We start from the raw sequence: 12,410 nt of genomic DNA on the forward strand, positions 1-12,410 counted from the left end.
TATTTACAGACTTTCGGGATTAAAATCGCTTGGTTATGGCTTCAGGAACTGTCTCTGACTTGTCAACGTCTCTGGGTGTGTGCGTAAAGGATTCTGGTTTCACGTGCGAATGAGTGTGCGTGAAGTGACGGATGAGTGATGCACATGATCACAGCGAGCAGAGCGCCGGGCGGATAAAACACCAGCAATGTGGTCCGGTGGGCAGCAGCAATGTGGTGCACCTGTCAGTCGTCTCAGATCATTATCCGTAGCACCTGAGTCGGCCCCCGTGAGCTGACGATGCCAGCAATCAATCGACAGTTTAACACGTGGGCTTTCGCGACCAATATTATTCATAATAAACTTTTTGGGTTAGATCGCGTTTTTTTATAAATGTGTCGTGTTCTGGCAAATTGCCTGATGATGCTGGATGTAATTACCATCGAAACGTCGTACTCAAAAATTGTAAATGTTGTGGATTCACTCTTCAACACACCCGTGGGCTAAAGTGGTGAATTATTTGTTTTTTGTCAACGTGACACATTTTTTACTGATTGGCCGTGTCGGCAGATCATTGTTATAATTCAGTAGGCTCACATGACATTGACTTTTCCAAGACAAAGGTTATTTGTAAGCTATCTGGCTACCATGAGAGATTCGTTCATGAGGCTATCCACATATACAAGCACAGAGACAATTTCAACCGAGAAGATGGATTCTGGCTTAGCAATCATTGGAAAGATTTGATAAGCCATTTCAGATCTTAATTGATTGTTCACGCTTACAGTGGCTTTCAGACAGCATACATTAAAATTTTTCGTCTCCCCCCTCCTCTTTTCAGAACATAGATGGACTAGTCCTTCTAAATAAACTGCCAAATCGCTGCGCGTGGCGCTGACGTTTTTATAAATAAATAAATACACCGTTTAAAAATAAATAAATTTATGCAAACCGACACACCTGATGACGACCGTTTGTGTTATGGTCGAAACGTCGTGAGACTTTTTATTGTTATATATATTTTATTATTTTATTGTTTCCCTTCAACGTGACTTTACCGAAAGAACTAAGAATATGAATTACTGCAGTCACGAAAGCTTTAAATAAAAAAAGATGAGTTTTGTTTAATATTATTCATGATGCGTCGTGTTCAATATTATCATTATACACACACACGTGTGTGGGAGGAAAACCGGAGCACCTGGAGAAACCCCACGCACGCGAGGGGGTAACGCTCTATCCCCCGTACAGACGGAAACAGATGGAGATTAGTCCACTCCTGCCTTCTCCTTGCACCCCAGGGTGCAGTGGCACCTCCGAGACGTCACGTGACGCTTGGGTGTCACAGCGTCCGCGTGCGAGCCCCCCCCCCCCCCGTAAACTCCGCCCACGGAAAGCGGTAGCAGCGTTGTTGTGACCTGCCAGTGTTGTTGTTGTTGTGACCTGCTAGTGTGGTTGTTGTTGTTGTGACCTGTCAGTGTTGTTGTTGTTACCTGCCAGTGTTGTTGTTGTGACCTGCTAGTGTTGTTGTTGTTGTTGTGACCTGCCAGTGTTGTTGTTGTGACCTGTCAGTGTTGTTGTTGTTGTGACCTGCCAGTGTTGTTGTTGTTGTTGTTGTGACCTGCCAGTGTTGTTGTTGTGACCTGCCAGTGTTATTGTTGTTGTGACCTCCCAGTTGTTGTTGTGACCTGTCAGTGTGGTTGTTGTTGTGACCTGCCAGTGTTGTTGTTGTTGTTGTGACCTGCCAGTTATGTTGTTGTTACCTGTCAGTGTTGTTGTTGTTGTGACCTGCCAGTGTTGTTGTTGTTGTGACCTGCCAGTGTTGTTGTTGTGACCTGCCAGTGTTGTTGTTGTTGTGACCTGTCAGTGTTGTTGTTGTTGTGACCTGCCAGTGTTGTTGTTGTTGTGACCTGTCAGTGTTGTTGTTGTGACCTGCCAGTGTTGTTGTTGTTGTTGTGACCTGCCAGTGTTGTTGTTGTTGTGACCTGCCAGTGTTGTTGTTGTTGTGACCTGCTAGTGTGGTTGTTGTTGTATGTTGTTGTGACCTGCCAGTGTTGTTGTTGTTGTGACCTGCCAGTGTTGTTGTTGTTGTTGTGACCTGCCAGTGTTGTTGTTGTGACCTGCCAGTGTTGTTGTTGTTGTTGTGACCTGCCAGTGTTGTTGTTGTGACCTGTCAGTGTTGTTGTTGTTGTGACCTGTCAGTGTTGTTGTTGTTGTTGTGACCTGTCAGTGTTGTTGTTGTTGTGACCTGTCAGTGTTGTTGTTGTTGTTGTGACCTGTTAGTGTTGTTGTTGTGACCTGTTAGTGTTGTTGTTGTTGTGACCTGCTAGTGTTGTTGTTGTTGTTGTGACCTGCTAGTGTTGTTGTTGTTGTGACCTGTCAGTGTTGTTGTTGTTGTTGTTGTGACCTGTTAGTGTTGTTGTTGTGACCTGTTAGTGTTGTTGTTGTTGTGACCTGTTAGTGTTGTTGTTGTTGTGACCTGCCAGTGTTGTTGTTGTTGTGACCTGTTAGTGTTGTTGTTGTTGTGACCTGTTAGTGTTGTTGTTGTTGTGACCTGTTAGTGTTGTTGTTGTGACCTGTTAGTGTTGTTGTTGTTGTTGTGACCTGTTAGTGTTGTTGTTGTGACCTGCCAGTGTTGTTGTTGTGACCTGTCAGTGTTGTTGTTGTTGTGACCTGCCAGTGTTGTTGTTGTTGTTGTTGTGACCTGCTAGTGTTGTTGTTGTTGTTGTGACCTGCCAGTGTTGTTGTTGTGACCTGTCAGTGTTGTTGTTGTTGTGACCTGTCAGTGTTGTTGTTGTGACCTGCCAGTGTTGTTGTTGTTGTGACCTGCTAGTGTTGTTGTTGTGACCTGCCAGTGTTGTTGTTGTTGTGACCTGTCAGTGTTGTTGTTGTTGTTGTGACCTGCCAGTGTTGTTGTTGTGACCTGCCAGTGTTGTTGTTGTTGTGACCTGTCAGTGTTGTTGTTGTTGTTGTTGTGACCTGCCAGTGTTGTTGTTGTGACCTGCCAGTGTTGTTGTTGTTGTTGTTGTGACCTGCTAGTTTGGTTGTTGTTGTGACCTGTCAGTGTTGTTGTTGTGACCTGCCAGTGTTGTTGTTGTGACCTGCCAGTGTTGTTGTTGTGTCCTGTTAGTGTGGTTGTTGTTGTTGTGACCTGCCAGTGTTGTTGTTGTGACCTGCCAGTGTTGTTGTTGTTGTTGTGTCCTGTTAGTGTGGTTGTTGTTGTTGTTGTGACCTGCCAGTGTTGTTGTTGTTGTTGTGACCTGTCAGTGTTGTTGTTGTGATCTGCCAGTGTTGTTGTTGTGATCTGCCAGTGTTGTTGTTGTTGTTGTGACCTGCCAGTGGTGTTGTTGTTGTTGTGACCTGTCAGTGTGGTTGTTGTGACCTGCCAGTGTTGTTGTTGTTGTTGTGACCTGTCAGTGTTGTTGTGACCTGCCAGTGTTGTTGTTGTTGTGACCTGTCAGTGTTGTTGTTGTTGTTGTGTGCGGATGAGACGAACACACTCCGTCTGGTAGAACACCGAGATTACGGTGATTCCGTGGCGATCCAATGACGCACGCAAAAAAAATCCTCGTCCATCCGTTTTGTTGTTGTTACGATTCTCGATAAAAGGTTGCGTCGATGTAAGACACACATCGTCGACGTCACACACACATCGTCGACGTCAGACACACATCGTCGACGTCACACACACATCGTCGACGTAAGACACACATCGTCGACGTCACACACACATCGTCGACGTCAGACACACATCGTCGACGTCACACACACATCGTCGACGTCACACACACATCGTCGACGTCAGACACACATCGTCGACGTCACACACACATCGTCGACGTCAGACACACATCGTCGACGTAAGACACACATCGTCGATGTCAGACACACATCGTCGACGTCACACACACATCGTCGACGTCACACACACATCGTCGACGTCAGACCCACATCGTGGCAGGATTGTCAGGTGGCACTCGCTGCTGCGTCAATGACGAACACCACGTGGTGCGCGCGTGGACGAGGCCGTGACGAATTGGCAGCGCTCGGATTCCTGTTCGGACTTCGTCGTCTCTGTCATCGGGGGCAGACGTCAGGGATGACCCAACACAGACGATCCCTGGGTTCGATCTTCCACGAAGCTCGTGGTCCACCCTAAACGGCATCCACTGCACAAACCACGGCAGTAGTAGATGCGGACACCACGTTGGGATGCTGCACGGATGGAAAATAAAATAAATAAAAAATCCCTCCGGTAGCAGTGTGCGTAACTTTGGCCACCCAGAACAGACCGCAGTACAACGTGTGACGCCCCAATGCACCGATCCACAACACACGAAGGAGACGTCACAGCGATTCAACTCCGCTGCTCCTGACGCGGTTGTCTGGGCTCGACCTACCCCAATGTGAAATTGTGGTCGTCCTTGATCTGCATCGACATCAGCAGCCATGGAACCACGCGAGCAAGGCCCTCAACAGGCTGCAGAATGTTCAAAATGCGGCGGCCAGGGTGCTGTCTGGAATACCCTTCAAGGATCACGTCACATCTCTGTCTGCTGCTGTACCTTCACTGGCTCCCTGTCCGTGCCCCGTATTGATTTTAAGATTCTCTTGCTGGTATTCGAGGCCGCGCGTGGACTTGCCCCTCCCGACGTTCGTGACCTCCTTCAGCCACGAATATTCCATCATGATCATGAAGAGTCCCAGATTGCACGTTGCTCGCTGTCACCACGGTCTCTCGGCTTCACACTGCCTTGGCCTTCGCGGCAACTACACTCTGTTGTGACTTCCGATTCACTTGCAAATCTTCAAATCTCGACGAGAAACGTCTCCGTTTAAAACGGCGTTCTCTCTCCTCATTCCCAAACGTCTTTCTCACTTCTTCTCTCCTTGGTTAATGTTTCACCATTTCCGCCGTGTCCATGCACAGCGCCCTGAGAACGATTGCTCCAGGGCTGCTTTTATACATTTACATTAGTATTATTATACGAAAGAAGGAGAGATCGCAGCCAGATTTTGTCAGTGGTTGCTGCCAGAATGAAGGGGGGCGTCATTATTGCTGAGTACCAAACGGACCGGGCGTGCGACAACTCCCGGGCCAAATTCCGTCTCTTGCCACGCCGCCGACAGCCCCGCAGCAATCGCCACGGCCCCCGCCGGGCCCCACTCATCAGCACCAAAGATAAAGATCCCCCCCATAGCCTCCTTACTATCAGACAATTGGGGCAAGTGCTGAAAGCGAACACGTGTGCATATACCGGCACCGCGCCCGGCCGCCTCTGTCGCCGCGGTAGGCGATGTCTAGGCTGAGTCGACCTAGGGGAGACCCAGGACCGTTTCAGATAATCGTCACTGATGTTGGCCGTGAGCGGGGATCGAACTCGGGTCGCCGGGTTCGTAGCGCAGCGCGCTCCGCTCCTGCTCCCCACACCCCACACCACCACCACCACCATGCGCTCTCTCTTAACCCCACCCATCCTGGCAACACCCAGCCTCGACTGAAGAAATCCAGAGCCCATCCCAGTGGCTGTGAGCTGTTCGGAGCGCGCAGTCTCATCGCGGGGTAGGAGGGGACTGGCGAGAGAGCGAGCGAGAGAGACGCAGAGAGAGAGAGAGCGAGCTACAGCAGACTCATCGGGACAGGCACAGAGATACATTCGTGTCCACAGAGCCAGTGATACACGACACAGACGGCGAGAGAGACGGCGAGACAGGGCCACGCAGAGACGCAGTGAGACAGAGCAATGGGAAGCCCACGCCGAGGCCGCGAGGTGAGGGAGGTGAGGCAGGTTAGGGGAGAGGTGAGATCCTCGTCTCCGCTCAGCCCCGCGCGCATCACCCGGGCCCAGGAGAAGGAGGAACTCAGCAACCTCAACGACCGCCTGGCGGTCTACATCGACAAGGTGCGAGGCGGAGGACGCGCGCGCGCACACACGCGTACACACACACGCGGACACACACACGCGGACACACACACACGCGTGCACACACACACGCGGACACACACACACGCGGACACACACACGCGTGCACACACACACGCGGACACACACACACGCGGACACACACACACACGCGTGCACACACACACACGCGGACACACACACACACGCGGACACACACGCGTACACACACACGCGGACACACACGCGTACACACACATTCGTGCGTGTGTACGTATACGCACGGGGTACTGATGGACCCTTGCGTACGTGTACACGTGTACACGCGAGCACTCGTGCGCACGCGCGGATGCACGCGCCTGTACGCATACACACGGCTAGACACGGATGCGCGTGCGTGCGTGTTTGTTTGTGCGCGCGCGTGTGTGTACGTTCACGTGCGAGCAGCGTTCAGTCGTCATACGCGGATACACGCGGATAGACTAACGCACAAATGCGCACGTGTCTATACGTGTGCGTGTACATACGGTCACGACAGCCCCCCCCCACACACACACTAGAGCACGCGTGAATATCCGCTGAGAGATGCACAAAGTCACACCCGTGGAGACTGTTGGGGCCGGTGCCATTAGCGAACATTTAATTGACGCAAAGGGGCGGTGTTGGGGCTAGGGCTGAAGGATTAATCGATTTAAAATCGAAATCGCAATTTGAATACAATGCGATTAGCAAATCGCAAAGGCTGCGATTTTTTGCGATTTGAAAAGTCCTATTACTTTCATATTGGAATTGTTTTCTTTTTTATTATAAATTTATTTAACTTAACAATTGTTCTATGTTTGATTGTTCTATGTCAATTAAAACATTTTAATAAGTACATGTTGGAAGCAATTCATATATTTTAAGTTCTCATCCTTGCATTGGAATATATAGAGCAGTTCATATGTTGATGGTATCACGTGGTAATGCTCCATCACATGTTGTAAATCTATTACACAGTGAATATTGAACTGAAGCTTGACTTAATTTTTTATCGCAAATCAAATCGCAATGTCTGTCAGAAAAATCGCAATTCGATATTTCCCCCAAATCGTTCAGTTGGGGCCAGCACTACGCCCGACCGCCTTTGTCTCCCCACTGGTGACATTTACACACCGCGCCAGGTACTCGTTTGAGGCTGAGTCGACCTAGGGGAGGCCCAGGACCGGTTCAGATAATCGCCACTGGTGTTGGCCGCGTGAGCGTGAATCGAACTCGGGTGGCCGGGTTCGTAGCGCGGCGTAGCGCTAACAGCTACACTCCGTACAACATGTGCGGTGGACACAAACGAGCATCATCCATACATACAGTGAACTGGACTTTCCACTTGGGACACAGATGGGGCGGTTCGTGTGCCCCCCACCCGAACTGGGCTGAGCCCAGGTTCCCGCGAGCATTCGTTTCAACCATTTATTGCCCCCACTGTTTACGATCGATTTGAATTCTCCCTCGAATTTTAAACATTTGCAACCGCTGATGATGGCCCCGTTCCGCTCCGAGATCGTCACCGATCTTGTACACGTGTGCGTTCTCCCCCAACCCCTCCACAACGTATCCGATTGGCGCGGTTGGCTGCGTACGGTGCGAAAGAAGTTCAACATTCATTAACATCGTGCTGGATTGCTACTGTCGCCATATATCCCTCTTTACTGTGTAATGTTTACGAAGTTTATTTTTTGTAGTCATTTGTGCCTCGTTCAATCCGGAGGTGATTTGCCTCCAACGGATTTGCACATCTGCGAATTCTGTTGCCAATATTTTCATGTGACACACGGACCGTGGTTGTTTTCAGATGTTGCGGTGATTATATTATTCCTTTCGTTTTCTTGGTGAGTTAGGTAACTTGCAGATGAGACTTTTGTATTCCTGATCTCTTCACTTCTCTCGCCTGGTTAAACAAAATGAACATCGGGGCGCCACGGTGGCGATATGTTAACTACCTCGCCTGGTATACAGGAGGTCGTGGGGGTCTATCCCGACTCTGACGCCTGCTGCTGTATATTTGGAGTTGGCGTGTCTCTCTCTCTCTACCCGTGGTCGTGTGGATTTTATTCTGGGTCCTCCGGTTCTTTCCTCCACACGATAAGCCATTTCGGCGAGCTATCATTGGTGGCCAGGTCACTTGTGAAAAAAGAGCTGTATTATAGCTCAGTGGGCCTGGTAAAACAAAATATATATAGTTTTATATTGGCGCTCGCCTCCTGTTGGCAGCCCACGGAAGCCAGTGGTGGAAAATTCCACATTTGAATCCCCAACGTTTCTCTCCATAGGTCAGCCACTGATGACCTCTGATGGCGTCGAGTATCAACCCCCAACCAGGATTTTAACTCCGAACCTTGTGATTGCGAGCCGTGCCCGCCAACGTTGAGTCGACTTGCTTGGAGTTGATTTGAAGTTTTCGTGACTGCAGGAATCCATGCTATTTGGTTCTTTCCGTAAAGTCACGTGGGTAGAAAAAATAATATTAGATCACGACGTTTCGCTTCAGCAGTTTTTTCTTGCTGTGGTTGTCTCACCTGATGACGATTGCTTGTGTTGCGATGGAAACGTCGTGATCGCTTATTTTTTTTACCTACGTGACTTTACCGAAAGAACCAAAGAGTATTGCTTGGAGTTTCGTATTTTAAAGGTTTCGGTGAATGCTAAATACGTATCGAATGTCAGGGCTATATCGTGTGCATCATCCATATACCTCTAGTGGTGAGTGATAACCGACACCAGTCTTGGGCCTCCCCTAGATCGACTTAGCCTTAAATGAGTGCTGTACCCGGTGCGACGTGTAATCACCACCCCGACAGTGGAGAGACAAATGTGGTCGGGCGTGGTGCCGTGCCACACTGCATCCACGTGTGCCGTGCCGATATCAATAACAGCACTTGCCCCAACAATATGTGCAGGCTATACGGGGCATCTGTATATGTTTACGATCAGTTTACAAAGAACCTTCTTTCCCCTCCCCCCCCTCCCCACCACCCGTAACTACGCTCGTTGGTTTTAATTGCCGATATCTATTTAATTTTCCGAATACTGCTGCCGCTGGTAGAATTCCATCGCGATCAATGCGCACGTGGAGTCCCATTCATCGTTTGAGGCAATAGGCACGTTAGCAAGGGGCGTGAGATGGCATTGAAGCATGGATAACTTCGCTGCAGGGGAAGGCTGTGTGAGTGAGGATGTGTGATTAGTGGCATAGAGGGGGCCTTTATTTATGTCCATTGATAAAGAGCTCATTGAAACCACGAGACCCCCATCCCACCCCCTTGCAAGGGAGACCGAAATTGAATGAGGTACGACGCAGTGACCTTCACAGTACTTAAAAAAGCCTGGTGACCCGATAGTCTTGCATACCTACAGAGGGACCCATAGACTGACATCGCGACTATATGCTTATGTAGAAATACAGAGACCCATAGACTTACATAGCGACTATATGCTTATGTAGAAATACAGAGACCCATAGACTTGCATAGCGACTATATGCTTATGTAGAAATACAGAGACCCATAGACTTGCATAGCGACTATATGCTAATGTAGAAATACAGAGACCCTGAGACTTGCATAGCGACTATATGCTAATGTAGAAATACAGAGACCCTGAGACTTGCATAGCGACTATATGCTAATGTAGAAATACAGAGACCCTGAGACTTGCATAGCGACTATATGCTTATGTAGAATTACACAGAGACCCATAGACTGACATCGCGACTATATGCTTATGTAGACATACATAGAGACCCATAGACTTGCATAGCGACTATATGCTTATGTAGAATTACATTGAGACCCATAGACTTGCATAGCGACTATATGCTTATGTAGAATTACACAGAGACCCATAGACTTGCATAGCGACTATATGCTTATGTAGAATTACACAGAGACCCATAGACTTGCATAGTGACTATATGTTTATGTAGAATTACACAGAGACCCATAGACTTGCATAGCGACTATATGCTTATGTAGAATTACACAGAGACCCATAGACTTGCATAGCGACTATATGCTTACGTAGAATTACACAGAGACCCCTAGACTGACATAGCGACTATATGCTTATGTAGAATTACATAGAGACCCATAGCCTTGCATAGCGACTATATGCTTATGTCCTCTTACCGGGTATGGCAAGCAGGGCCGTCCATACGGGGCTGCAGGTCCTCCGTCGCCTTCAAACGAAACCTGGAGTATTAACGTCTGACACCGTGACGTCGAAGCGCGGGGCCCCCCAAAGCACGGGGCCCAGGGCGGTCGCCCAGATTCGCCGTACTCTAGGGACGGCTCTGACAAGTGTGTGTGTGTAAATGGTACATGCAGGTGTAAGTGTGTGTGTGAATGGTACATGCAGGTGTAAGTGTGTGTGTGAATGGTACATGCAGGTGTAAGTGTGTGTGTGTGTAAATGGTACATGCAGGTGTAAGTGTGTGTGTGAATGGTACATGCAGGTGTAAGTGTGTGTGTGATATACATGCAGGTGCAAGAGTGTGTGTGGGGAGCGGTAGTGTAGCGGTTTAGCACGCTGCGCTATGAACCTGGCCACCCAGGTTCGATTCCCGCTCACGGCCAACACCAGTGACGATTATCTGAACCGGTCCCGGGGCTCCCCTAGGTCGACTTAGCTTCAAATCAGTACCTGGTGCGGTATGTAAACATTGCCACTAGGGAGACAAAGGCGGTCAGGCGTGGTGCTGGCCACCCACCCCCTCGTGTACCGTTCCGGCCTTCATAGGTGCTCGCTAACAGCACTTGCCCCTACAGTCTGTTAAGGCTATATGGGGGATCTTTGTCTTTTGTGTGTGGTACTTGCAGGTGTAAGTTTGTGTGTGAATGGTACATGCAGGTGAAAGTGTGTGTGTGAATTGTACATGCAGGTGTACGTGTGTGTGTGAATGGTACATGCAGGTGTACGTGTGTGTGTGAATGGTACATGCAGGTGTAAGTGTGTGTGTATGTGAATGGTACATGCAGGTGTAAGTGTGTGTGTGTGAATGGTACATGCAGGTGTAAGTGTGTGTGTGTGAATGGTACATGCAGGTGTAAGTGTGTGTGTGTGAATGGTACATGCAGGTGTACGTGTGTGTGAATGGTACATGCAGGTATAAGTGTGTGTGTATGTGAATGGTACATGCAGGTGTAAGTGTGTGTGTGAATGGTACATAGAGACCCATAAACTTACATAGAGACCCATAGACCTACATAGACACCCATAAACTTACATAGAGACCAATAAACTTACATAGAGACACATAGACCTACATAGAGACCCATAAACTTACATAGAGACCCATAAACTTACATAGAGACCCATAGACGAATATAGAGACCCATAGACTTACATAGAGACCCATAGACCTACATAGAGACCCATAAACTTACATAGAGACCCATAAACTTACATAGAGACCCATAAACCTATATAGAGACCCATAAACTTACATAGAGACCCATAGACCTACATAAAGACCCATGAACTTAGATAGAGACCCATAAACTTACATAGAGAACCATAGACCTACATAGAGACCCATAAACTTACATAGAGACCCATAAACTTACATAGAGACCCATAGACGAATATAGAGACCCATAGACTTACATAGAGACCCATAGACCTACATAGAGACCCATAAACTTACATAGAGACCCATAAACTTACATAGAGACCCATACACCTATATAGAGACCCATAGACCTACATAGAGACCCATAGACGAATACAGAGACCTATAGACTATATTGAGATCTATAGACGAACATGGAGACCCATAAACTTACATTGAGACCCATAGACCTACATAGAGATCCATAGACGATATAGAGACCCATAGACCTACATAGAGACCCATAGACGAATACAGAGACCTATAGACTATATTGAGATCTATAGACGAACATGGAGACCTATAAACTTACATAGAGACCCATAAACTTACATAGAGACCCATAAACCTATATAGAGACCCATAGACCTACATAGAGACCCATAGACGAATACAGAGACCTATAGACTATATTGAGATCTATAGACGAACATGGAGACCCATAAACTTACATAGAGACCCATAGACCTACATAGAGACCCATAGACGATATAGAGACCCATAGACCTACATAGAGACCCATAGACGAATACAGAGACCTATAGACTATATTGAGATCTATAGACGAACATGGAGACCCATAAACTTACATAGAGACCCATAGACGTACACAAAGACCCATAGACGAACAGAGACCCATAAACTTACATAGATACCCATAGACGAATATAGAGACCTATAGACTATATTGAGACCTTTAGACGTACATAAAGACCCATAGACCTACATAGAGACCCATAGACGTACACAAAGACCCATAGACGAACATAGAGACCGATAAACTTACATAGAGACCCATGGACGCGCGTACATAGAGACCCATAGAGGCTTGCATAGAGACCATAGAATTTTCTATTATAGTAAAAATATATTATTGAAGATGA

General features: G+C 47.9%; 1 protein-coding gene across 2 annotated transcripts in view; it reads left to right on the plus strand.

The window, feature by feature from the left end:
- The first annotated feature begins 5,429 nt into the window (after positions 1–5,429).
- The window catches only part of LOC116940774 (lamin-B2-like), a 37,821-nt gene continuing 30,840 nt past the window's right edge, over positions 5,430–12,410 (plus strand). For both annotated transcript variants that reach the window (XM_032950957.2, XM_032950966.2), the window contains exon 1: positions 5,430–5,882. In XM_032950957.2, coding sequence (XP_032806848.1) covers positions 5,724–5,882 — 159 coding nt within the window. In that variant the 5' untranslated portion in view covers positions 5,430–5,723. The remainder of the gene's footprint in view (positions 5,883–12,410) is intronic.

Source organism: Petromyzon marinus, chromosome 1 (genome assembly GCF_048934315.1).
Source record: "Petromyzon marinus isolate PM22_M1 ecotype Great Lakes invasive population chromosome 1, UKy_Petmar_22M1.pri1.0, whole genome shotgun sequence".
Lineage (NCBI taxonomy): Eukaryota > Metazoa > Chordata > Hyperoartia > Petromyzontiformes > Petromyzontidae > Petromyzon > Petromyzon marinus.